The 23,576-nt window shown below is 39.7% G+C and overlaps 1 protein-coding gene across 2 annotated transcripts in view; it reads left to right on the top strand.

The window, feature by feature from the left end:
* ITPR2 (inositol 1,4,5-trisphosphate receptor type 2) overlaps nt 1-23,576 on the top strand; it is a 998,050-nt gene that overhangs the window by 212,772 nt on the left and 761,702 nt on the right. For both annotated transcript variants that reach the window (XR_011337952.1, XM_069863516.1), the window contains exons 46-53: nt 3,717-3,824; nt 6,352-6,544; nt 9,313-9,438; nt 12,261-12,436; nt 13,766-13,930; nt 16,111-16,306; nt 18,357-18,449; nt 23,226-23,353. Coding sequence is in view for 1 of the 2 variants with exons in the window: in XM_069863516.1 (XP_069719617.1) it covers nt 3,717-3,824; nt 6,352-6,544; nt 9,313-9,438; nt 12,261-12,436; nt 13,766-13,930; nt 16,111-16,306; nt 18,357-18,449; nt 23,226-23,353 (1,185 nt within the window). In the remaining variant the exon portion in view is untranslated. The remainder of the gene's footprint in view (nt 1-3,716; nt 3,825-6,351; nt 6,545-9,312; nt 9,439-12,260; nt 12,437-13,765; nt 13,931-16,110; nt 16,307-18,356; nt 18,450-23,225; nt 23,354-23,576) is intronic.

Raw genomic sequence — 23,576 nt, 5'->3', positions numbered from 1 at the left:
TTTTCTTTCAGGGTCTTTGCAAATTCAGGCTCTAGTTTTGTATTAATTACACTTAATGCACATTTTTGAGCTTTGCTTTGCATACATAGATGGGACTGGTTTTTTATAATAGTTGTTGTCCATGTCTATCCATGGTTTTGTCCTTCAGCTGCTTCAAAAAATTCTTGTAGCATTTTGGAAGTAACTACATCACAGGAGTTAAATATGACAAAGTGTCAGTCAGAGCTTGCATGGCCTTTACAGGCCAGTCACAAACTATCACCTAGGGTTTACTATCAGCTTGGATAAGCTTCTCATATTTTAGGTTCACAGTTTGTCACTACATTGTTATTTTCATTGTCGTCTTTGATCTCAGGAAAAGCTCTGCACTGGTCGAGGAGTCTGTTGACACAGTCCCCTTTGCCTATGTGGGCCTTTGAGCTCATTACGGGGTGAAGGAAGGATCATGAAAGCAGAGCTTCAGAAAACATTGTAGTTGCCAAATAACATAGCATTTAGAAAGCTGTTCTGTGTCTTACTGTGGGCTTCTGCTTCATATCTGAGCTTTCAAAGTTTGCTGTGCTCACCATTCTTCCGTTGATGTAGCTGCAACAATACAAAAATGTTAGCAGTACTTGGCATTGTGTCAATGTAGAGGAATCCATCCCGCATAGGAACTGCAATACAAGCAGAAAATAGACCCTTTGCCCTGAGTTTACTGTCTGAAGGTCTGGACTACAGAAGGTTAGTGGATGGGGGAGCAAAACCAAATGAAGATATGAGTACTTATTGCCTAGCACTACTGCTGACAGCTTTAGGTAGGTTTCCCTTCTGAAATCTCCTGTAGTTCGTCCAGCTTTGTCAGCAATCTCTAGTTGTTGCCTATGTGCTTTTGCTGGCAGCTAAGGTGCCAGAAGATCCTGGCCTGTTTTTCATATCGTTCTGTCTAGTGCTTGTGTCAGGAAACCTCAACTGTGTGGTCCTGGGCTCCATACACGCATCAGCACAGGACGGTCACTGCCTGAAAGCACAGTCTAATAAAGTATAATGGAAATCACTGGATGCACATGGTTTTGAAGTACATAGCTGCTGTTCACATGAAACTATATGCAGTGCATCAATGCTGTCTCAAACCACCACTGTCTGCTAAGTTAACTCATTGTGGTAGTCAGTCCTATTAGAGCATGAGAGGACTGAGTTGATTTTCCCTTCTAGTTCATGTGGTAAGGGAGCTTCCGTTACTGATATTTATTGAGAGGTAGTTTTACAGTTATGGATAGTCAAAAGCATTTCCGGAAACAACACCCTGAGATTTTGTGTGGTTTCAAAATGTTATTTCCAATTTTGTACAGAAATTGAGGGTTTTTGTGTTACTAAAGGAAATTTCTGAATCTATCTATATCCCTTTCTCCAAACTGGCCTATTTTTATTACAAGAAAAAACATCCATACATCCTTGACTTGTCATTTATTAGAAAACTCAAAATCTCAAAGGTTGACCTTGGAGAAAAAGGACCAAGATACAGGCAAACTTCTTCTGTATTACAGATGATAAAAAAACTGGAATATATTTGCTTCTGGTTATGCTAATTCATTGCTCCAAGCAGGGTGTGATTGCATTCTGTCTAGTCAGTTCTTTTCTTCATATCTTAAAGAAGAGATAGAGCCAAAGTAAAGGGCATTTGGAGATGGACAAGGAAAATACTTGAATCACAGTGTCTTCTGTTTGAGAAGGGATGGGAAAGATAGGGATTGTTTTAATTTAAAGAAGAGACAAATAAGAGGGGACGTGACAGTAGCATACAGAATGATGAATGATACAGAGAAGGTGGATTGGGCGCTCTTGTTTGCCCTTTTTTAAGTACAATAAAACTGAAAGGCGAACACAGTAATACTGTTTAAAAGGAATTTTTAAACAGTTGCTACATTGTTTTCACAAGCTCATCTTGTTTCTCCATAATGCAAGACTATATATTGAGGGGGACCCAAAAGACCTACAGAAAATGAATTCGGATTGTCCTGTAGAGATGGTGTTGTGGGTGTACTGCAAAGACTACTGACTGGATGAGGTTATATGGCTTGTGTGAAGGAGAAGAAGTAGTTTGATAGTCTTAATGATTCTTTTTGCCTTAAAAATAAGTGGAAGTTGAGTAAGGTATTAATATATGTAATGAGACTTTTGTATTTGCATTGGCTAGATAAAGAAGTAATTTCAAGGTGGAAATCTATTACTGATGGAAAGAATATTGCTCTGCAGCTGTCCCGCGTGTGATCTTTGCACATGTCCCTGAATATCTGCTCATGACCCTTTTGTAAAGGGCAGATGTTCAGCCGCATTGGCTCAGGGCTCTGTTGTTAGGGCCGAGTTGACTTCTTTCTGTGAGGAGGTTGTAGGAAATACATTTATTCTTCCTGAATGTTCTCTTCTGTTGTTCTCTTAATTTTGGACATTCCATTTGTAATTCATCTTTAATTAATAAGTTTGTATCAAGATTCAGAAGAAAATTTATTTTGATCATTAGATTCTAGGGAACTTCAATAAATAGAACAATTTGTATAAATATCTTCCCTTCCTTCATAGATAAAAAGGTAATGGTGAGACATGCAAATGTCTTACCAAACAGTGGGATCACTTGCTGGTTAGATTATTATAGTATCTGTTTAGATCGATTGTTATTTTCAGACCTGACAATCTTTTTGTAGATTTTCATTGTTTTATAGTTCCTAAACACACTGTGTTATTTCATGCAGTACATCCTAACCCACCTGTGGTGAACATCACTTCAAAGCTTAGTTCCTGTGGTCAGTTTGAGTGCTGTGCTTGCCTCATTGCTAATGTCTGTGTCTAGTCTGTTATGATAATGTCTGCATAATGATTAAGACCTTGATCACATCTGCAAGATAGCCTTTCCTTTCCTACCTCAGTTTCCCTGACCTTAAAATGGGTAAACCACCTCAGAGTTTCTAGATGAAACCCACTCACTGTGGTATAGGGAAAACTGCATTTTTTGTAGTGTTGCCTTATAATTAGGTCTTTGTTTCTCACAGACATTAGGGACATCATGAGTGCATTTGCTAACATTCTCAGTATTAAACTTTGTGCAGCTAGTGAACATTTAAATATTTCTATTCAACAAGACCAGATGTATTTTATGAATTATGTAAAGTATATAATATGTAAAAGTTTGTAGGAGGAGATACATAGCTGTGTGTTTCTGTGTATGGACATATGTGCTGTAGGTACAGTTAAGAATGTATTTGCCCGCCACTACTGTCTAGCTGCCTCCAAAGTAGTTATGGACGTTACCTTGGCATCCCTGGAATACCAAGCAGTAACATGGTGAAGAACAGTTTAGCCATTTTACATCACAGAGAAAATGTAACTGTAATTACCTTGTCAGAGGTGTGCAAATTTTATGCCTAAACTTAAGTGAAAAGAAGCATTCAGTCCAATTTTTTTGGTGTTTGTCAAAGCCCTCCAAAATCCATCTAGGCTGCAGGCTAAGCTGCCTTTCATAAATCTCAGCTGAAGACTTGCTGCTGACTTTTTAAGACCAAATTATTTCTATTGTTCTCAAGTAATTACATTTTTGTTATTATCTGTGGAAGGAACCCCACTGGGTTGAGCATGTAAGTATATGGGGATGGGGTGAAAGAAAGATTTGTGTTAGTTAAGTGGACATGATAAAGCTGAAAACATAGCATCAGGACATGAATCGGATTTTTTTTCTTTTATAGTTGGCTCGTCACAATAAAACATTGCAACAGATGCTGAAGCCAGGGTCAGATCCAGATGAAGGAGATGAAGCCTTGAGGTATTATGCCAATCATACGGCACAGATAGAGGTAAGGAATTGCTTACTAGAAGATTGAATATGAGACAAGTTTGCACCTTCTGCATGGTATATCACCTCTTTTTAAGCTTCTGAGCAGCAAATCTTATTCAAGCAGTGTAGATTATTTATGAGAAGGAGAAAGTTGAATAATATGCTTTTGGCTGTGGGAGAAAAATGAATACACCTATATTAAAAGTGGATCCAAATAATCATTTTACAGTAGATTTCTTGTGTGTTACCAAACATGTTTTGTTAGGGAAGTAATGACTGTGGATAGTAGCTGTGTAATGAGGTCAAGAATAATCTTGTATGGTACAGCACTCAAATAAATAATCATGAGTTTCAAAGCCAGTGATGCTAGCTGATCGAATTAAAACTTTGGCTGGAGCACAAAGAGGTTTTGAAGTGGTGTAGACATTCAATATGGCTTTTGTTTAAAAGACCAAAGATTGGCTTGGTTCATCAGTTCTGTTCTCAGTTTTAAACTTCACCCTTGCCATGAGTTGAATTTAGATCAAGATCCACAGAGGTATTTAGGTTCCTAATTCCTGTATCAGATCCTGTGCTCTTACAGATTTTATGGGATTATAGGCATCAAGATAGGAATTAGGCACTGTAGCTCTCTAGTCCATAGTGGAAGAGTAAGAAGGAGAATTTCTGTGGTGCAAAGGGAGCTACAGCGAGAGACTGAAGGAAGAGGAGGCATCTGTCTCTCTCTTAGAAGTGCTGTATCAAGTCCAAAATTGGCCACATATGTAAACTGCAACAGTATGGTTGCAAGCAGGCCCAGCCTGAACCTCAGCCAATAGGTTTACCTTCAGTGGGCTTGCCAGGCTTCATCAACATCGGATCTGAGCTTGCATGCTTAGGGAAGAGTCAGGCACAAGCTCCTCAGGTATGCACTGGCCTGGCTGCCATCAAGACAGTCCATGGCTGGGTCCTTCTCTGTTTCCCACTGTCCTTTTTCCTGATACTGGTCCTGTTATCCCACCATGGGATAGATGGAAGCTCTAAGGCTGTGGTTATCCAGAGAGCAGCTCAGTGCTCCTTTTAACATATTTTAACGTATTTTAATACTTTAGATTCTTCTGAGGTATCACTTGGCTATTGTCAGCCAAATTATCTGGGGCTATTGTCAGCCAAATTATCTGGGCAGGTTGTAAGTATAGGCATTAAACAAGCACGGTGATCTGCTTTTATGTGGCCAGTAGCTTCTTCCTGGTGTAGTTTCTGAAATCTCCTAAAACCTCATGGCTGCAAAGCCTGTTCCTTGAGCTGATATGGAGGCCTCTATTCTCAGGGAGGCATTTTAAATGTCATTCTGCACAACAACACATGCCACCTACCTCTTCCTTTGAGTCTCCTTTAATGAAACCAAAGATGTGCCATTAGCTTCCTTCACTCGCCCTACCAGGTTAGCTGCTAGTCACATAGCTCCAGTGCACAACTTCTGAACTGAGACACAACTATTTAGTTAGGACACTTCAAAACATCCTTTTCAAATTTCACATAGAACACGCCCTTAGGCAGACACGAGTATAAATATCCTTCATCTCTAACACAAATGTGCTTGAATATGTTGCTTTTAAAAAAATGGGTTAAGACAGCTGGGTTTTTTTAGTATGTTCGCATAATAAATGTGAATTAACAGGGAGCAAGGAGGGTTGTTTTGAGTACAGAACTGTGACTGGAAAAATGAAACTCAATGCAGCATTTCTGCTACATCAAATGTATGTTTGCTGGTCTTTCACTTAAAGCACTCCTAGACATGTTTGGCATTTCAAATATAACTCCCCTATGTCAAGGTATCTCATTTGTTTGATTTGAAAGTCAAATAGTGGGTTCTTTTTCACTGATGGCTGTACAGAGACATGAGTCTAAGAGTCAAGATGAGTTTTTTACCTGTTTCTCTATTCTTAGTAAAGCAGTGTCCATGATCAGAACAGGGAAGCAATTTTGATGACAGTATAGCATGATGGAATAAAGTCTAGCTCACTCGATGATTACTTGTTAGGCCCTGAAATACAAACAATGCAAGTCCTTGTTTTTTTGCCAAGTAAGCAAGTACGGACTGACAAGATATGGGTGCTGTCCGAGTAACAAGGTGCTATTTTTGTATGTTCACCTTCGCAACTTATCTCATCACAGAAATAGACTCAAAGTGAGAAAAGAATTTCATAATACTAGCAGAAGGCCTCTGAACTTCTGCACTGTTTACCAGGAGAGACTAATTTCAATTTATTGCAAAATAGGAGCATTCTGAATTAGAATTTTTTTTATATTTTTTTTTATATTTGGGGGAAGTTTGGACATAGATTTTGCTTGAGACATGTATTTACCACCTTATTTTCAGGCAGGCTTTTAAGGATAGAAAAGCAGTCTTACTTTGATTTAGGACTGATTGGTTCAACTTCATTGTAATGTTCAAATAACTTATACATTAATTTATAAATGAAAGGGGAGCTATGAACAAGAAAAGATATGACAAAGTGGTTAGAAAGTCACTGATCTGAAAAAAATGTGCGTTTCATTTATAGATTGTTCGCCATGACAGAACAATGGAGCAAATAGTCTTCCCTGTCCCCAATATTTGTGAATTTCTCACTCGGGAATCTAAAAGTCGTGTGTTCAATACAACAGAGAGAGATGAACAAGGGAGCAAAGTCAATGACTTTTTCCAACAGACAGAGGATCTGTACAATGAGATGAAATGGCAAAAGAAAATTAGGAGTAAGTATTGCAATTTCAAAAAATAGCTTAATTATGCTGAACCTCTGCTTTTAAGCCTTCAAATGTTTTCATTTTAATAATACACTTTTCTCTGTTCACTCCAATACTGCAGAAGGTAAAACTGTTCGGGCTCGAGAGCTTAGGTCAGCCAGGACACCTGCATGCCACCATAAAAGAGGCATAGTATGGAGCAGTTAGTCATATAAGTAACATGTTCAAGATGATGTTTTGGATTCCAAAAGTTGAACGGAGGGATGAATGGATGAACTGGGTGTAGTTCCACTAAACTTAACTTGCACCTTATTAAGCCAAGGCCCCTAACATTTAACAAAAACATGTGTAGCTGCATATTTGTGGTTTGCATACTCCTAAAAGGCCATTAATAAACTTGTAAATGTCAGTCACTTAAAAACATCTCTCGTCAGAACCTCAGCTGCTTTAAATCTGCCTGACGCCCATGGAGTCAGTTCTCTGTTGCCAGTTCACATCAGCTTTACTTGACTAGGCTGCAGTATGTTCCAGTCTGTTAGCCCATACTGGTCTGTGTCTTGTGGTAATGGGAGAGGCATGGGTACCTTAAACTGCTTGCAGATCTTAGGGACATGGTCAAGATCATGGGGTAGAGATCAAAGCACAGACCTGAAGAGCATGTGCAGTGAAGCCAAGCCAGGTACACTGAGTTTCTTGCTTGGTTCACTGGTGAGCATTACAGCTGCTGGCCCTTGCCAGGAATGGGGCTGCTGCCACTGCTGGTGTCCCAGGGACAGGAAGCTCCTGCCAGCCCAGCCACTGTGAACTCTGTGCTTTCCTTTTGGAGCAGAGAATCAAGGCTTCAAAGTAATTAAGCATCTACCATAACCTTGAGGGATAAGGAAAAAATTTATATATTATATATGTACATGTATGTAAAAATACACAAGAGCAGTAACTTCGTTCAGTGCTAAAATGCAGGGTGCACACGGTAGCTGCTTACAGCAGCATTATGCTATTGGTTAGGAAGGAAGTGAAGAATAAGATCTATAGTTACAGCAGCAGAGAGTTTGGATAGTCAGAGCAATGTGGTTTAAAGTAGCATCCTTAACATGATGGAAACATGAATGTTGGTTGCAGGTTTTATAAATGTTAGTTACCAGGCTATAGTTTTCAGAGGCAGTACGAAGTCTTCAGCATGAACCCTGTCAGCCCAGTTCCCTTTCCCTTGGTGGCACTGTAAGAACTCATCTGCACTGACAAATTGACCAGAATAAAGATAGAAAAAGTAAACAAGTCCAGAGTAAGTCTTTATCTGCACTATAAGACTATTTGGGAATAAAAGTCGCTGTACTGTAGAAAAATTACTCCGGTAACAAAACTGTATCCATGGGTTTTGCTTAAGAAACACAAACGAAAGAGTCCAACCCTACATTTACATAGACCAGACCTGCCTAATGCTATAAGCAAAGAAAATTGGTTTATTTTTATTCAGAACAGAAATTCCTCGATTTCTTTCATCAGTAGAATGGCTCACAAGTCTCCATGTGTTTCCTTATTTGAAAAGATGATGCAGGTTGAGACTGAGTTCATTCTTTAGCCTAGTGTCTATTAGCATGCAGTCTCTGTTACTTAAATCGACAGATGTCATTTGCAGTAGCTCCAAATGCTTAAATCTTAGCAGTCGACAACATAAGGTTGTCACAATGAAATCTGAATATTTACCTAATCACAATTAAAATCTGTTTAGACCTAAGCTTGAGACAGTTGTATGCAGTTGAAGGAGTCTGGTGTTTAAAAAATGTTAGCCGGGTGCAGGCAAGTCAGGAGTATGCTCTGCATACTTGCAGGAAGTTCTTGGCCCTTGAAAATCTAGTTATTAGGAATACATTATGTTTTAATAGATAGACCTCTCTGGCTAGAGATTTTTTCACACTATTGCACATGGAATCTTTTTTTTAAATGTTCATTTTAACATATTACAGTGCAGTCATATATATGAAGTGCTTACCCAGGTCTTAGTACCCTCTGATCTTATCCCTAGGCTTTTTGCTGAACCGTTTAACTGACTCTGAATGCAAAATCTTATTCCTGTTTTGCCCTATTCCTCTTTTTAGTCTTTTCATACTAGGTTATAAGTTATTTGGGATATAGAATATCTCTGTGTGTTTGTACAGCACTTCACATGTGAAGATCGTGGCTTCATTTGAGCCCTCTTAAGCAGGAGTACTCTTGGACACCTGAGGATCCTGCAGGAAACAGTCAGCTTTCATAGAACCACATCTCAGTCAGAGCAAATTTTACGCGCTCCTCAGAGTAGATCAAGATGTATTCAGTTTGTCGAAGGTGGGGAAAATACCACAGTTCTGAAACCTTGCCTATTCCATCGTTCTTTAAACAATGTTGTCAGTGTACTTGGTCCAAATAGGATCCTTTCTGGGTCTTCTGGTTGACTGGCATGCAGAGGACTAAGATCTATTTGTCTACTTGATTTTGTGTGTCCATGCACAGGGGCTACAGTTTGAAAGGCAGGTGAAAAGACTCCTTTGCAAAAGATGCAGTCCTAAAATCTTAGAAAAGGCAAGACTCATATATAATAAACTGTATTGAGATCTTTGGATTAAAAGCTCTCCTTGAAACTATGTTTTATGGCAAACTATGTTTAACATTTGTCTGTTCAGTTAATCTTAAAGATCTTTTCTTCATTAATCTGTTTTTTTAAATTCACTTGAGGTCATTACTGATTGAGTTCCTGCCTGCTTTCATTTCATTGACTGCTGCTCTGCTCCCCTTTCTAGATAATCCACCCTTGTTTTGGTTCTCCAGACACATTTCTCTCTGGGGGAGCATTTCCTTCAACCTTGCCGTATTCATCAATTTAGCAGTTGCTCTGTTCTACCCCTTTGGAGATGATGGAGATGAAGGCAAGTGGAGTTTGGTTTTATTTTTCCTTTTAATTTTAGGTGTTTTCAATTTTAAGGTAACAGTTATATAAAACTGCCCATTCAGGTATGCTGGTATCTGCAGAAGCCTTTTAGCATCTTCTAAGTAGGTACCAGATGTTGTCTGAAACGTGGTAGTTGATTTTGTGTGTGTCACGTGGCCCATGCAATGTGCAGTAAACTGGACAGAACATAGCTGCTAAGCTGAAGATTATCTAGATGATCTAGGCTAATTCTTTTTCTTCTTTTTTCATATTGCAGTGTACTACTGCACACATTCAGTTACAGCTTGTGAGCTGAAGAAGGATTCCTGGCAGCAGGACAGATATTCCTTAAAACTGACCAAACTGAGTGACTTGCAGTCTTAAAAACATGTGGAATAGAATGATTTGAAAACTAGCTTGTTGGCTTTTGACTATTTTGTTTATTGGAATAAAAAGACATAACTGTTGCAGGAGATAAACACACTATATAAAAATATGCTTAAAATCTGTGATTCTGTCTCTACTTCATCACATGTCACAGGAAATACAGCAAATAATAAATGTCATTAAATAAATGCAGCAGACTAGTGGGAGGCCTCTTTGAATCCAAAACAAGCTTAATTGGGATAAAGGAGACTAAATAGCTCAGAATACTGGTAATGGGAATAGAGCCATTAACCTCTGGGTCTTTGATTTGTGTCCAGTCCAGTCAGTAATGTGACTGAAAGTCACCCCTGTCTCTGATGGCATGTGAACTGGGCTGGTGGAAGCAGTCCAGCTTCTAGTAGATACATGCGCTTTTCACAAACACCAGAGTTGGCACAAGCAAACATTCCTGTTGGCTGGCTAAACAGAAAGGCAGCAGATTAAAATATATTGGCATGGAGACCACATTGCCTTTTCACCTTATGGGATGGTCTCTGTAGGTCGTGGCACAGGCGTCTCTGCAGCCTTGTGTAGCAAAGTTTGCAGGGCTGTGTTGCATTAAAGGGAAGCATTTGTACTTGGCGCTTTCCTGTTCATAAACTGAAGGGTCCATTCACGTTAGAGCCCATGCAGGATGAGAGGAGAAATAAGGAGTTAAAAATATATCTTTTAAGCTACTAAATTTTAGCTAATCTATACTCATGGAAATCCTCTGGTCTCCAATCAGTATGTATTAATACTTATTTTAAACTGCAGATTTATATAGCATTAGTTTAAGTGGCCTCAGTAATCCAGCAAGTTCAGTGACAGTGCATTTCAGGATTCCAGTTCCTAGTGCTTGTAAAAGCAAAAGCAATTCTTGAGCAATAAGCAGTACATGTGGCCAAATGGGATTAGCAGGTCATGAGGCAGTCTCCTTACTTCCAGCCCCCTCCTCCACCAAAACCTGATCTAACAGCTGGAGTTTGTCTCCCATTTATACCCTTCACCTTGCCTAAATCGACCTTTACTCACGTCTGAGGTGCCTTGGCTGATCTAATCATCCCAAGAATGCTGCCTTTTAGTAGACACCTGCAGTTCTTCAATCATATAACATAAGCAAAATTGTGCTCCAGATGAGGACTCCTTGCCTCCAATGGGCACGCCTGCACATGTTACTGGTGTGAAGTGTTTGACTTGTGGCAGGGAAGAAGGAAAAACGATTTGTTAATGAAATACTGAGTACTTTGGCCTTACCTTTCAGATCCACTTGAAGTTATTTCTTAGGATCCATTAAAAGTTTCCAAATCTTGTTGGCAAAGAAACTGTCTGACAGAGCTGACCTTGAACCTCCTGCCAGGATGTAAACACTCCTGAACTTTGAAAAAGTTTGGATGCCATGTGGATGTTGAGGATAGGGCCTCATCTTGTTGTTTTCTAGTGCTACTGATGCCGTTCAGCTGTGTATCTGTGGCCAGAGAGATTGCATGATTTCAGTTGTGAGTCTAGCTAAATTTTTATTCCCTTCTGCCCCATTACTGACCTCTCAGTTCATCTGATAACAATAGAAGTCAGTGTACAAGTGTGACAGTGCCCTGAGATCTGAATGTGCTTTTTATATCACAGCAGCATGGTGTGTTTCCAGGGCTTTAAGCAAAGAAAAGAGGGAAAATAGGGGCATCGCTCAAAACTCAGGGAGAGCCTGGAGCCAGCATCTTGCAGAGCAGCAAAGAGAATGACTCTGAAGGCGGTAGCTCACATGCCCACAGGAGCTCAGCAAGACCTAGGACCCGCTGCCTCCCCGGGAGCAAGGCACAGCTATTCAGCTGCTCTCAGGCGATGCAGATGCTGCCTGTTCTTGCTGAAGTCCCTGTGGTTGCCTCCCGCTGCTGCAAGTGCCTTGCTTCCATGCAGAGGCAAAGGCACCTGGTGAACACCTGCAGCCGCTCAGAAGAAAGATGCTTTTGTAAAACCAGGGCGCTTTGGTGCTGTTGGAGATCAAAATGTGACGCTGTGGTGTGGTGCCATTTATCGCACCACCCCAAGGACTGGCTATTTCTATAGCTGAGCAATCATGAAACAAGACCAAAGGTGCCCTAATTTTTCCCTGCAGAAGGGAGCTGATTTGTAGCTTACTCTAGGAGAAGGGTAAACTGTTTCATCTCTGAGCACACCTTGGATTTTAGTGGAAATTTCATTAGCTGCTTATATCATTACCTGTGCAAAATCAACCATAGTATGGTAATAATAGTTCTTGCTGCAATCAGGGCAAGTTGTGGTCAGCAGTTGTGATGCATGAATCATGCCTTTTGTTAGCTTTATTGGCAAAGGAATTGATCTTTTGGATCTATTTCTTGGTGAAAAATGGAGTCTGCAAAGATGCCTTTCTCAAATCTCCCTCTCTTCTCTATGCAGGCACGCTCTCTCCATTGTTTTCAGTCCTCCTTTGGATAGCAGTGGCGTTTTGCACAGCAATGCTGTTTTTCATCTCCAAGCCTGTTGGTATTCGACCCTTTCTGGTGTCAGTTATACTCAGATCCATATATACTATAGGGCTCGGTCCTACCTTGATACTTCTTGGTGCTGCTAATGTAAGTACTTACAAAGCAAGCAGAATTTCCCTTTCAGCAGAAGCAGAGATACTAAGGATCTCTTATTAAAAAAAAAAGCCCTTGATTGGAGCTGTGCAAAGAACTTCTTTTTCTGGTCCCTGGTTAAGCCAAAAAAAATAAGTCATTGCCAGTCATCCTGAAACAGCAGTATCAGCAAAGTGAGAAGCTAAGTAAAAAGCTGGTTTGGTTTTGTGAATATGCAAATATTTTAAAAATAAAAACAATATGGAATTTAAAAAAATATTGCCAACTAAGGGGAATAAAATTTACAGTTTCTTATGTTAAAAGACTAATTTTCTCTACCAGCATGCTCAGCAAAATTGAAACAAATTTTTGAGAAGTTTCTGTGAGCTTAAATATATTTTTGAGATTAGGAAAGTTTTTTAAATTATAAATTTTCTCAGCCCTATTCCAGAACTCTTAAATCAAACAGGAATTGCATGTTTACTGAGCTTGGTAAGATATGCAGTCATGCTCACAGGTCATCTTTTTAGATTTCTGCCTGACTGCTACAATTTCAATTCACCTTAGCACTAGGCAGCAAAGTATTGGGCTATTTGCCACCAGTTCTGTGGAATTTCACATGCTTACAGTTCCCCATACATACAGTCAAAGGCAAAGACAAGTAAGCAGTGCTTGCCTGTGTCAGATTTGTTATAGAAAAAACCCACGTTGAGTCCTCATAGCTTGTCCTGGATGACCAGATAGATGAGGTTAGCCCCTTTTGTATTTACTTCTGCACCGCTGGTCACATGCAGGCAAAGCACAGGAGCAATGGAGAATCTGATGCTATTACTTAAATGCTGTACTTCACAAATGCTCACAGTATTTTTTTAAGGATTTTATATAGAAAATGATGATCTGAAAGAAATGGTAGAAGTCACACGCATCTCTCACCCACACACTTGCATTGTGTTACTGTTGTTCTCTTTGTAGTAACGTGCCCAGCTGTTCTTATGTGGCCTTGGTTCTACACTCAAAACTGTTAGGAATTCACTTCCTAGTTGTTTTTTAATGCTTTGTTTCATCAAGTCTGCCCTACCTACTCTTTATAGAAATAAATCACAATGTAGCGAGGCATGGTGCAGTATTAGAAGGGTGGAGGAGTGGTGTAGTTCCAGTTACTCTCATGAGCTCATTCCAGTGTACCTTGGGAGCTGGATTTCTCTCATCTGACTCCAGCTATCTAGAAGCTGAGCATTTAGTCAAAACAACCTATCTAGACTTTTTGCTTGCTGGAGCAATGGAAACTATAAATAACTAGATTTTACTAATGGAATAAACCTCACCTTTGTTACTCCCCCACAGCTTTGTAACAAAATAGTGTTTCTGGTGAGTTTTGTTGGGAACCGTGGAACTTTCACCCGTGGCTACAGAGCGGTCATCATGGACATGGCTTTTCTCTATCATGTAGCATATGTCCTCGTCTGCATGCTGGGCCTCTGTGTGCACGAATTCTTCTATAGTTTCCTGGTAAGTATGTGCTTCTGTGGAGGGGAAAACTTTGCAAAAATAGAAAATACCGTTACGCATGCAGCTGTCTTCCATTTCTTCCTGAAAATCAAGCCAAATTGTGTATTTTTAGCATGCCATTGTGTTGCTGCCCTGTAGGAGCTGCTGTTCTCATTAGAATCATAGAATCATAGAATAACCAGGTTGGAAGAGACCCACCGGATTAGAACCTGTTTCTGTTAGGACTTTTTCTGGTTGAGAGTTGAAAGTTTGCCCCTTTCTTTTCAGACACCATCATGCAGCCTACTCTTTTCTCCCACCCCTCATCAGCATACATATATTATGTGTACATTGTTCCTTTGTCTCGTGTGAGTCATAATCTCCTTGGGACAGGAGTTGTCCACTGGTGTGTGCATCATACCTATACTGAAGGATCCCATTCCTCAGATCATCTTGCAGCCCTAATAAAATAGATTTCAGAAAGTATTCCTTGGGAAATAGGGACAGCATGCCTCTGGTGTAGCAGGAAGATTCATCACTTTAAATGCATCCCACTTCATTTTCTTTTGTTGTCATTACCCAGATGGAATGCCTTCTTATAACATGATACAAGTGCCATGAAAATGAATCATACAAAATTATGCTAAACTGCTGAATAGCAGTAAAAGGTGTTTCACTGCTCTTGTTTACTAATCCCTTTGCTTTATACTGGAATGTGTGAAACTTGTAGGGAGACTGAATTGTGGTCATTTACATGGGTTCACTTTCCTGTTGTATTTTTTCTCAGCTTTCTGAAGAGTGGTGAGCCTGCACTCCACAGAGGTGTGTTAAGCACGCTAAAAATTTCAGGGGTTCATTTTTTACTCTAGAGCGCCTGTTGAAGTCAGGTTTTCCAGATCTTGAAATTGAAGTTGGCTTCATAGTTTGAGCAAATTTCAAAGGAGTCAAGGTTTTGTGGCTGTAGTTGCAGGACATCTTTCAGAGTGATATTACTCTCCTGCTTAAAAAATGCACAGTAAATTATCTGTTATTCCTTCAATGAGTAAGGTGGTCTCTACCTTAAAATACTTTCCGAAGTGCCAAGTAGTTTAAGAAAATTTTCTATACTTACTTTTCAGTGACTGCTATTGACAAATGTCCAAGATTCGTGGATGCTTTAACTGTCCACATTCCCAAGTTACTTCCAGGTGTTCACTTTGTAGTGGAAATATTCTAAGTTCTAATATTTATTCCTCATTTTGAGCTTTATCTTGTACAGAATGAATGATAACTGTCTTTCCTCTTTCTTCCTTTTTTATTAATCCTTTCACAAGGCTGTGGATTTCAGATCTTTTGAATTGTGACTAATTCCTTCTTCTGTGGACCATTTTGATAAATCATAGTGTGTCACTTTATATCTGTAATCTGTGTGTTTTGAAGTGGAAATGCATACATTATAGATAAGGTCCAAAGCACTATAGAACATTGATAGAATTGCAAGAGAAAAAAAGCTATAATTTCTTGAAAATCTCTTGCCACGTTTAATTGCTATTTTAGGCCTTTGACATTTAAAGCAGTATTATCTGAACATATACTTTTCTTTAAGGTTAAATATCAGAAAGCATATAGTGCAGGGTAAAGAACAGAAGTTTCTAGTTCTATACAAACAGTGCAGTGAGTGTAACTTTGTCTTAAAAAGAGATGGCCCTAAGCTTTGTACATGTGAGTAACTTTTAAATGATGTCACGAACTCAAAGAAACAGTTTACAGGCATCTAATTACTTGCATGCACAAGTGTGTTTTTGAGTTGCAGCCCATGCATGTTTATCAGATGGGAGATGACATGAAAAATTAATTTGTAGATGTAGATTCATAATATGAAGACATTCTTTTTAATTTTAATCTAGGATGGTTTTGAACATGTGAACACAATGTATCTTATTGGTGACTGTTAGCCAAGACTGGTTCAGGCTCATATATAGCGTATACATTGTAGCTTTGGATTTTGCTATGATCTATCTTTAAATTTGAAGTTCAATGCTAAATCCCTTTTATAAGCATGCCCAGCTACCACTGAAATCAATGTGAATTGTATGTTTATGAAGCTGAGAATTTAGAACATGGTTAGAGGTATGTTTTGGTATTTCAGATTGTTTGCCTCTGGAGCATCTATATATTGCCTCATTTGTATTCATTCTTCCTGTACTCTATGCTTTTCCCAGCTGTTTGATCTGGTGTACAGAGAGGAGACATTGCTGAATGTGATAAAAAGTGTTACCCGGAATGGTCGTTCCATTATCCTCACTGCAGTGCTAGCACTCATCCTAGTTTATCTCTTCTCCATCATTGGGTTCCTCTTCTTGAAAGATGACTTTATCATGGAGGTTGACAGGTTGAAAATCAGGACTCCTGTTACAGGTATTGGTTTTTATATTAAAATTTGCTTCTGACATATACCTTTTTTGTCTGTCTAACCTAACTTTCCTCTAAGGAAATTTAATTTTTTTTTTATTTGTAGCTGTGGGAGTAGAACTAACTCTGTTATTCCTTAGAACTAAATTAAGTCTCTGGGTAAAGTTTAATGTGCAGGGTTTTTTAGACTAGGCTTATCTAAATACTAAAATACTAAAATGTAACAGCACACTTAATTTATTATATTTTCTTTTCTAACTCATGCTAATCTTAAAAAAAAAAAAAAATCTGAATTTCCTAAATATTTGGAAGAGCAACTTGAAGTAGATTCTGTTGGCTCTCATCCCACCTTAAAAACAGCTCGTAGTATTTCTATGTACTGCACAAGACATGTGATCTTAATGTGTTCAGTAGATGCATTAATTTGATTACTTTTTAAGCTCCATACAGCAGAAATCCACACTTCTGCTGATAGGAGATTTACTGCATCATCTTTAATATTCAGTGTGTATTTCACGAACATCACTGTTTGTTATAATCCTAGCTTCAGTAAAATCATTTGGATGTTTTAAACCAGTTTTAAAAAGGCCAAGATTTCAACTTTCTGGAATAAGAGGTATTACCAATGTGATAGAGAGTTACAAACTTGCTTTGCTAGACAAAAAGTCAGGTCTCGTCTGTTGAGATCTTTGTGTACACTGCCAACCAGCCTGCTGGAGACATGGGCAGAGAAGTGTCTGCATAGAAATTCCTGAGAATATCTTGCAATTAAATTCACAGAGGCATGATTTTCTCAAATGCTGAGCTCTTCAGACCTGCACACAAGCACAGAACAACTAGTGGCATCCACCCTGGACTGTGTTTGCCAGCTTTTCCCTGAGTCTGTTATTTCAGGACATAAAGCACACAAGCCAGGCAAAGCTCATTCAAGATTCATGGGCATGTTTTGATGCCATATGAGAAAAAAGGAACCTGACGGATTTTTTTAACACCTTGCTTTTTGCTGCTGGTCATCTTAAAAGGGCTAAGTTGCCTTATATGTGACTTACCATTAATTTTTAGGATAGAACGTAGGATCTGAAGTTTCACTTTTAAACCTAATTGTGGCCATTGTAGAAGAACACATGCAAGGCTACCTGCAGCACTGATCTGGTCCAGTGCTGTAGTTCCTTTGTGTTTGTGTTTCTTCTGTTGTGTTCTTGGCAGGTTTTTGTGGTGTGGGTATATTCTTGCTGGCTTTATACATTGCCGTTCCTGATCAAAAACTCATCAAGAAAATACGCTGACGATATACTGATGGAACATTATGCATCCCAAGACAAGTGCTTTAAATTTTTTCTTTATAAAGTAGCACAAATAGAAAGTCAGAGCGGATGTTTTCTGTGTTACGCAGATTGTCTTAGGCTGTTACGTTGGCTGTATGATTTTGCCTTCATTTTTTTTCTCCTTAAACCTTTTTGTATCTCTGATTTGAAATGCAGAAAATTGTTGAAGATGCACAAGATGAAATTGGTTTGATAAAATCAAGCTGATGTACACATTTACCCACTTTGGGAATGTTAAATTAGTGTTTTACACAAACCCATACATATTTACAAATGAGTACCAAACTGTGTTATAATCCTTGAAAACTCTTAAATATTCTACATTCAGGATGACTGAACATCAGCTTGGTGTCCTTCTTGTCAGCTTTCGTGAATAATTTATCTAATGGTTTTAAAACTGACATTATTTTCATATCTGACAGTTGTTTCTTGCTTTGAATATATTTTGTTCTAACCAGAAGTAGCAGCATTTGATGTAGATTCATTAATTTCTGGAGATGAAATGGGAATAGCTGTGATATACAGTAAATATAAAACTGTGGGTTTGTTCCTTGTGATTGCTTTGAGCTGTTGAGGCAGACTGTTTGAGGAAGGAGAAATTGGTGGTATAATTTGTTCTGCTTTTTCTTCTCAGCTTTTCAAATCAGTGATTCACTTCTAGAAAATAATGATTTAAAACTTTGTATCAATACAGTATCTCTCTTTTTATCCATCTCCTCCTTTATCCACAGGTATTGGTGAAGTCCCCACTACAACCCTCACATCAATGATGGGAGCCTGTGCAAAAGAGAACTGTTCCACAAGCATCCCACTTATTAACCCCGGTTAGTACAAAAGTTCCCCCAAATTGATGATGAATTAGAACTCAAGGATTTGTGTGTTAATATTGCAGAGACATTGTTAGTGTGAGAAGTGATGATTGTTGCTCTAAGTCAGAAGTGCTCAAAATCTGCAAGGCTTGGAGCTTGGTTGGCAGATTGCCTTTAATGCAAGTGCTTCCCACACCTGATTTCCAATTGCAGTGACATTAATTTCATTACTAAAAGAGCTTGCTGAATCATTGTGCTTTAATGTACAGGTTGCTTCTTACCAGCTGATGTTACTGAGACAAAAAGCTTGGCTGCTTATCTGTAGCATCCTCCTCTGCACACAATAAGCCACTATTAGATCCATTTAGGGTCACATAAGTTGATTTTAGTGGCATAACATTATGTATGCAACCCTTTGTGTATAGTTTTTACATGCTTCTAGGCCAAAGTTGTTGTGTCGTGAGACTTAAGAGCCTAGATCCAGGATCAGGTTACTATGGCTTAGCAAGTTACTGTGGCTCAGCTAAGCACAGGCAGCGGACCATCTGTGCAAAGAATGCAAAGCTTGTGGCAAATGCAAGGCAATGCAGATTGTTGCAAGCCTTTCTTCAATGGCCAAGTTGTGTTGCTTCATGCTTGTGGCAAGTGAAGAGCTTAATTGCTCTGGTTCAGGAGATGAATGTGCCTGTGTTTGCTTTGATACCTGCAGTATGGATCTGATCTATATGTCAGAAGGACCCTGTCTACTTTAAATATGCTCATTTTAACAAATGAAAGGTCTGACCAGTGTGTCCTACTGGGACAGTTACCAGATACCAGTTACTAGATATTGGGTCAGGAAGGAATCTTTCCTACATCAAGCTGACAGAGTGCTTTGCCCTATTCTGTATTTTGAGGCTACAGGGTCACTCACAAATTTTGATGGGCAAATGCACTGCTAGACAGGGACCTTTGGTGGTGATGCTACTTCATCTGTCCTACTGTCTTCCTGTGGCATGGTGCAGTTGTGGTGGTTGGTCTTTCACTACAGCTGTCGAGTTCATTTTAGTATGTTGTGGCCTCTGCAGTGTGGATGTGCACACAGTGGATGGTCTACAGGCTTATAATATTTACTGCCACAGTTGTCTGTGGTTGCTGGGGTCTGAATTTGAGGACGTAAGTGATCCATTCCTATGATGTATTCAAATATAATGCTGTTTCACGTGCTTTATTGTTCCACTACTGATTTTTGAGGTTTTAGGTTCAAGGGTGTCAGAGAGAGAGCTATTAAAGTAGGCTTTTTCTCTTTAGTTGGTGTGTAAACAGACCTTATAATCAACATGGGAAACTGTCTGACTAGGTAGAGAAAACAGTCTAAGAGCTATTGGCAAAGCTTCTGCATTCACAATAACCAATCAGTAAAAAGAGACACAGTGTGACTTTTGCCAAGCTCTTTTAACAGTAGAAATCTCACATTTCTTATTGTTTGGATGCAATTTTTTTTTAAATTAAACAGGAATGAAAGAGGGCTATACAAAACATGTAAGTGCACTGATACTTAACCTTAGAGAATTGTTATTTATCTACCAACATTTAAAAACAACATTCAGCAAGAACAGTTTTGCTCATCGTAACCAGTGAATCACCTGCCAAAAAGTAGGGCTCTACTTTCTGTCTTCTGCTCAAACAGACCTCACTTCTGGCAAAAGCATGAGCATGGTAGAATGCAGAAGCCTGGTGTTTGGCGAGATTCACATTGTAGCAGCATTAAGTCCACATCTGTCTGTAGGAAACATTAAATGTTCTCAATAGCATCTCAGGTCGGGAGTGGAGACATAAATACATTACTTTTCAGATCAGATCGTTGCTAATCATCTGTTTTGATAAGACTCTGCTTCTTCCTTGAGTTTCACTGGTTGAGTGTGTGCTCAGTCATTGCTCACGCTGGTAAAGGAGTTACCTGGGAGCCAGTCTGCTCTGCTCAGAGAGCATCCCCTGTCTGCAGCCTGCTTCCTCACTGCTGCATTGAGCTGTCTGCCTATTTTGTCTCATCTCCCTCATAGTCTCCCACTTTTCACTCCAAAGGCATTTCCATACCACTTAAATCTTTGCCTGGTAAAGCGCTTAATCACTTAAAGGAACTTCACATTCTACAGTACCTAGGTCTTTGTGCTCTGTAGCTCAAAAAGACCTGTGCTAGAAAGATGCATAGGTTATATGTTTGTGAAATGGGACATTTTCAGAGACTCATTCCACTTCCAAGCCTGATGCTGCTCTATGCAAGTTCAGCTAGATCCATATGGGTACTTATGTGTCTCCCCTGCCTCTGCTTGTGTTGGAGATCAGGCCCAGAAGCCAGGTAACTATGGGCCATCACTTGAGGATTTTTGAAGTAAACCTTCCTATCATCCCACTTACTGCCCTGTGATGAACATTGTGGGTGGCACTTAACTTGTATTAGCGTTGAATTAAACTTAATCAGAAGACCTAATGCTGTCTAGCCAATAATGGGCCACTCGCCAGACTGGAGCTAGTTGCAAGTAAAGCCCCTTGATCCTCAATTAGATTTGAAATTGGGATCTTAGCAACAATTCACTCTGCAGATCCACTCCTTTTGGTAGTATGGGAATGGTGTGTGTCAAGAGGGGCTGAGTCTGGGCTGTAAGTGCTGCTAAGCACCCACTAGGGCAAATCAGCGGGGGCAGAATATGTGCTGGTAGGGTTATCTGGCTCCCAGATTGAAGTAGCTCTTGTTATTCCACATCTGTGAGTGGAAGTAAAGTATTCATATGGGTATCTGCACACTCCACACAGCCTGGATTACTGTACTGAAAGTTTCTGCTAGCTATGGACTATCTGATTCTCTGGTAAAGAGCAACCTGAGCTTGCTCTTCTTGGTGCAATGTGGAATGCTGCTTCTCTGTGTTGCAAGATGTGCCAGTCAGCTGATAAGTGGTATCTTGTGTCTCTCTGAAGCATGGGGTTGCTCTGAATTTGCATCTTAGTGAACATGGAAAGTTGCAAGTTAGGATTTCTAGCAGGTAACTCTCTGGTGCTGCAGCTTCCAGTTTGTAGTTCTGATTTATCCCTGCCATTCACCAGATCTGGCCATCTGCTACTTCCAGCACCTGACCTTGCACTTGTGAACAGTACAAATCCTGTGCTATAGTTACCTAAATGAAATAGAAGCTGTGGCTTATGTAAAGAGTTTTAATTTATCTTATGGACAATCATCTTCTCAAGCACAGATATTGGATCAAAAAAACCCCAAAAACCCCAGTGGAGTAATGTCTGGAAGGAAGACAGAAAGGCAGGGTACAAAAGCTGAGGAGATGAATTGGTATGACTAAGATCACAATGCTAGTCAAAAATTTCCAGATGTGACAGAGAAGAAAAGATTCTATTGTTTCAATCATTTCACTTTAAATATAAGCATTTTAAACAAAAAATCTGGAGTTATTAGTGATAGTAGTTTCTAGTATCTGTAATGACCGTAGAGTTTAACAGGGAAGTCTATCTTGATGTCTGCTTCTGCTTTTCTCTTTGCTCAGAGTTCCTTAAATAAGGAGTTCTTTCTCATTTAATTTCCTTGCATAGCAAAAGCAGTGGTGGCAAAGGCAGTGGATGCCAGCTTCATTTCACGAATACCAATTGTGATGCATACACCGCAATTTGGGAACCGATGTTTTAAATCCAAATTGCTTGTCTGTAATGTGAGTGCTTTCAGTCAATTCAATTTATCAAAGTCTCTCTCAGTGCCCCAGATGTGCTGGTTTGGGGTTGTTAAATATGCTGTTTTAGTTAACTGTCACAGCAGGATGTTGTTATTTATTAAACTGTGTTACAATAAGTGCATGAAGCAAACCAAGTGAGAATCCCCGCCTTCACTGCTTAAGGAAACGTATCCCTAAAGAGAAAGAAAGGCAGGAGAAATGGCAGTCACAATCCTGACCCTTCAGTGCAAGCCAGCAGGACACAGGGAACAACTCAAGCAGGGCTCTTCAAAAGGAGATTGTTGATGCAGCCACAGCATGGGAGTGAGTGCATGGTGGGAGGAATTCTGGCTGGGGCAGATAAGTTCCCCAGGGACTGGTGTTCCAGCCCAGCTCCTCTGCACGTTCAAATATCTCCTGCACAATAGTACCCTCTGTGGCTCGGCCAAAACCACGCAGCAGCTCTGTAGCAGAGATAAGAATAGAATCCAAGTTTTCAAGCTGAGGTCAGGGAGAGTCTTTCATTTAATGTATATCAGACCTGTGCTTGGGCACGTGTGCTAGTGGAAAGATCACGGACAGATTTACTCATGTAAAAAAATCAGCCCCTCCTTAATGATTTGAAATGCTAACATGACTTGGCTTGCATATGAGTAGGTAGAGGAATGATTTCACAGGAAAACAATTGTTTTACAAATGTGCTTCTAATTTTGTGTTTATATTGCTTCTCCTGTATGTGTCAGCTGTGCACTTAGGAGGCCCACTGAAAAAGCAGTCATACTGAAACCAGTGGGAGTATTTGCAAGGAAAAGGAATACTCCCATGAATAGAGATGGCAGCTCTGGGTCATTAACAGAGTTAGTGGTGGGAGAAATGCTTGGGATTTTCTCTGTATCTCTTCAGGCTAAATAAGCCTGATGTGCCCAAGTATGTCTCCAGGAGTGATGTGCAAATGGATAGGGATGATTAGTGAAATTCTGGCTGAAGAATATGAAAGGCAGATGTGTGTTGTGGTTGCTTTCTCTGATACAGAATTGTTGCTTTGCTCAATGAGTGTTTGATGCTGTGGTTCCTAAAGCTGCTGCTTTCCTGTTTGCAGGTGAAGAGGAGGAGGATGGAATAGAACGGACCTGTGACACCCTTCTCATGTGCATTGTGACTGTATTGAACCAAGGCCTGCGAAATGGTGGTGGTGTGGGGGACGTGCTCAGAAAGCCTTCCAAAGATGTGAGTGTTTTGGCTGAGGAAACGCATTACTCCCTGTGCATCTCGTGAATGCCAAAGTCAGTTTTTGGAGGTTATAGACAGTGTTAGTATGTAGTCTGCTTTAATTTCACACAGTTGATTTATCCTTGTAGTTTTTACATCCAGATGGAATATTTAATGGTGTGGTGATGATACTTGAAGAAAGGAACTCTAGGTAGTAGTTTACCCCTTCTGGGAAACTGGA

Source organism: Phaenicophaeus curvirostris, chromosome 1, assembly GCF_032191515.1.
Source record: "Phaenicophaeus curvirostris isolate KB17595 chromosome 1, BPBGC_Pcur_1.0, whole genome shotgun sequence".
Taxonomy (NCBI): Eukaryota; Metazoa; Chordata; class Aves; order Cuculiformes; family Cuculidae; genus Phaenicophaeus; species Phaenicophaeus curvirostris.
This window is presented reverse-complemented; position numbering and strand designations above follow the sequence as displayed.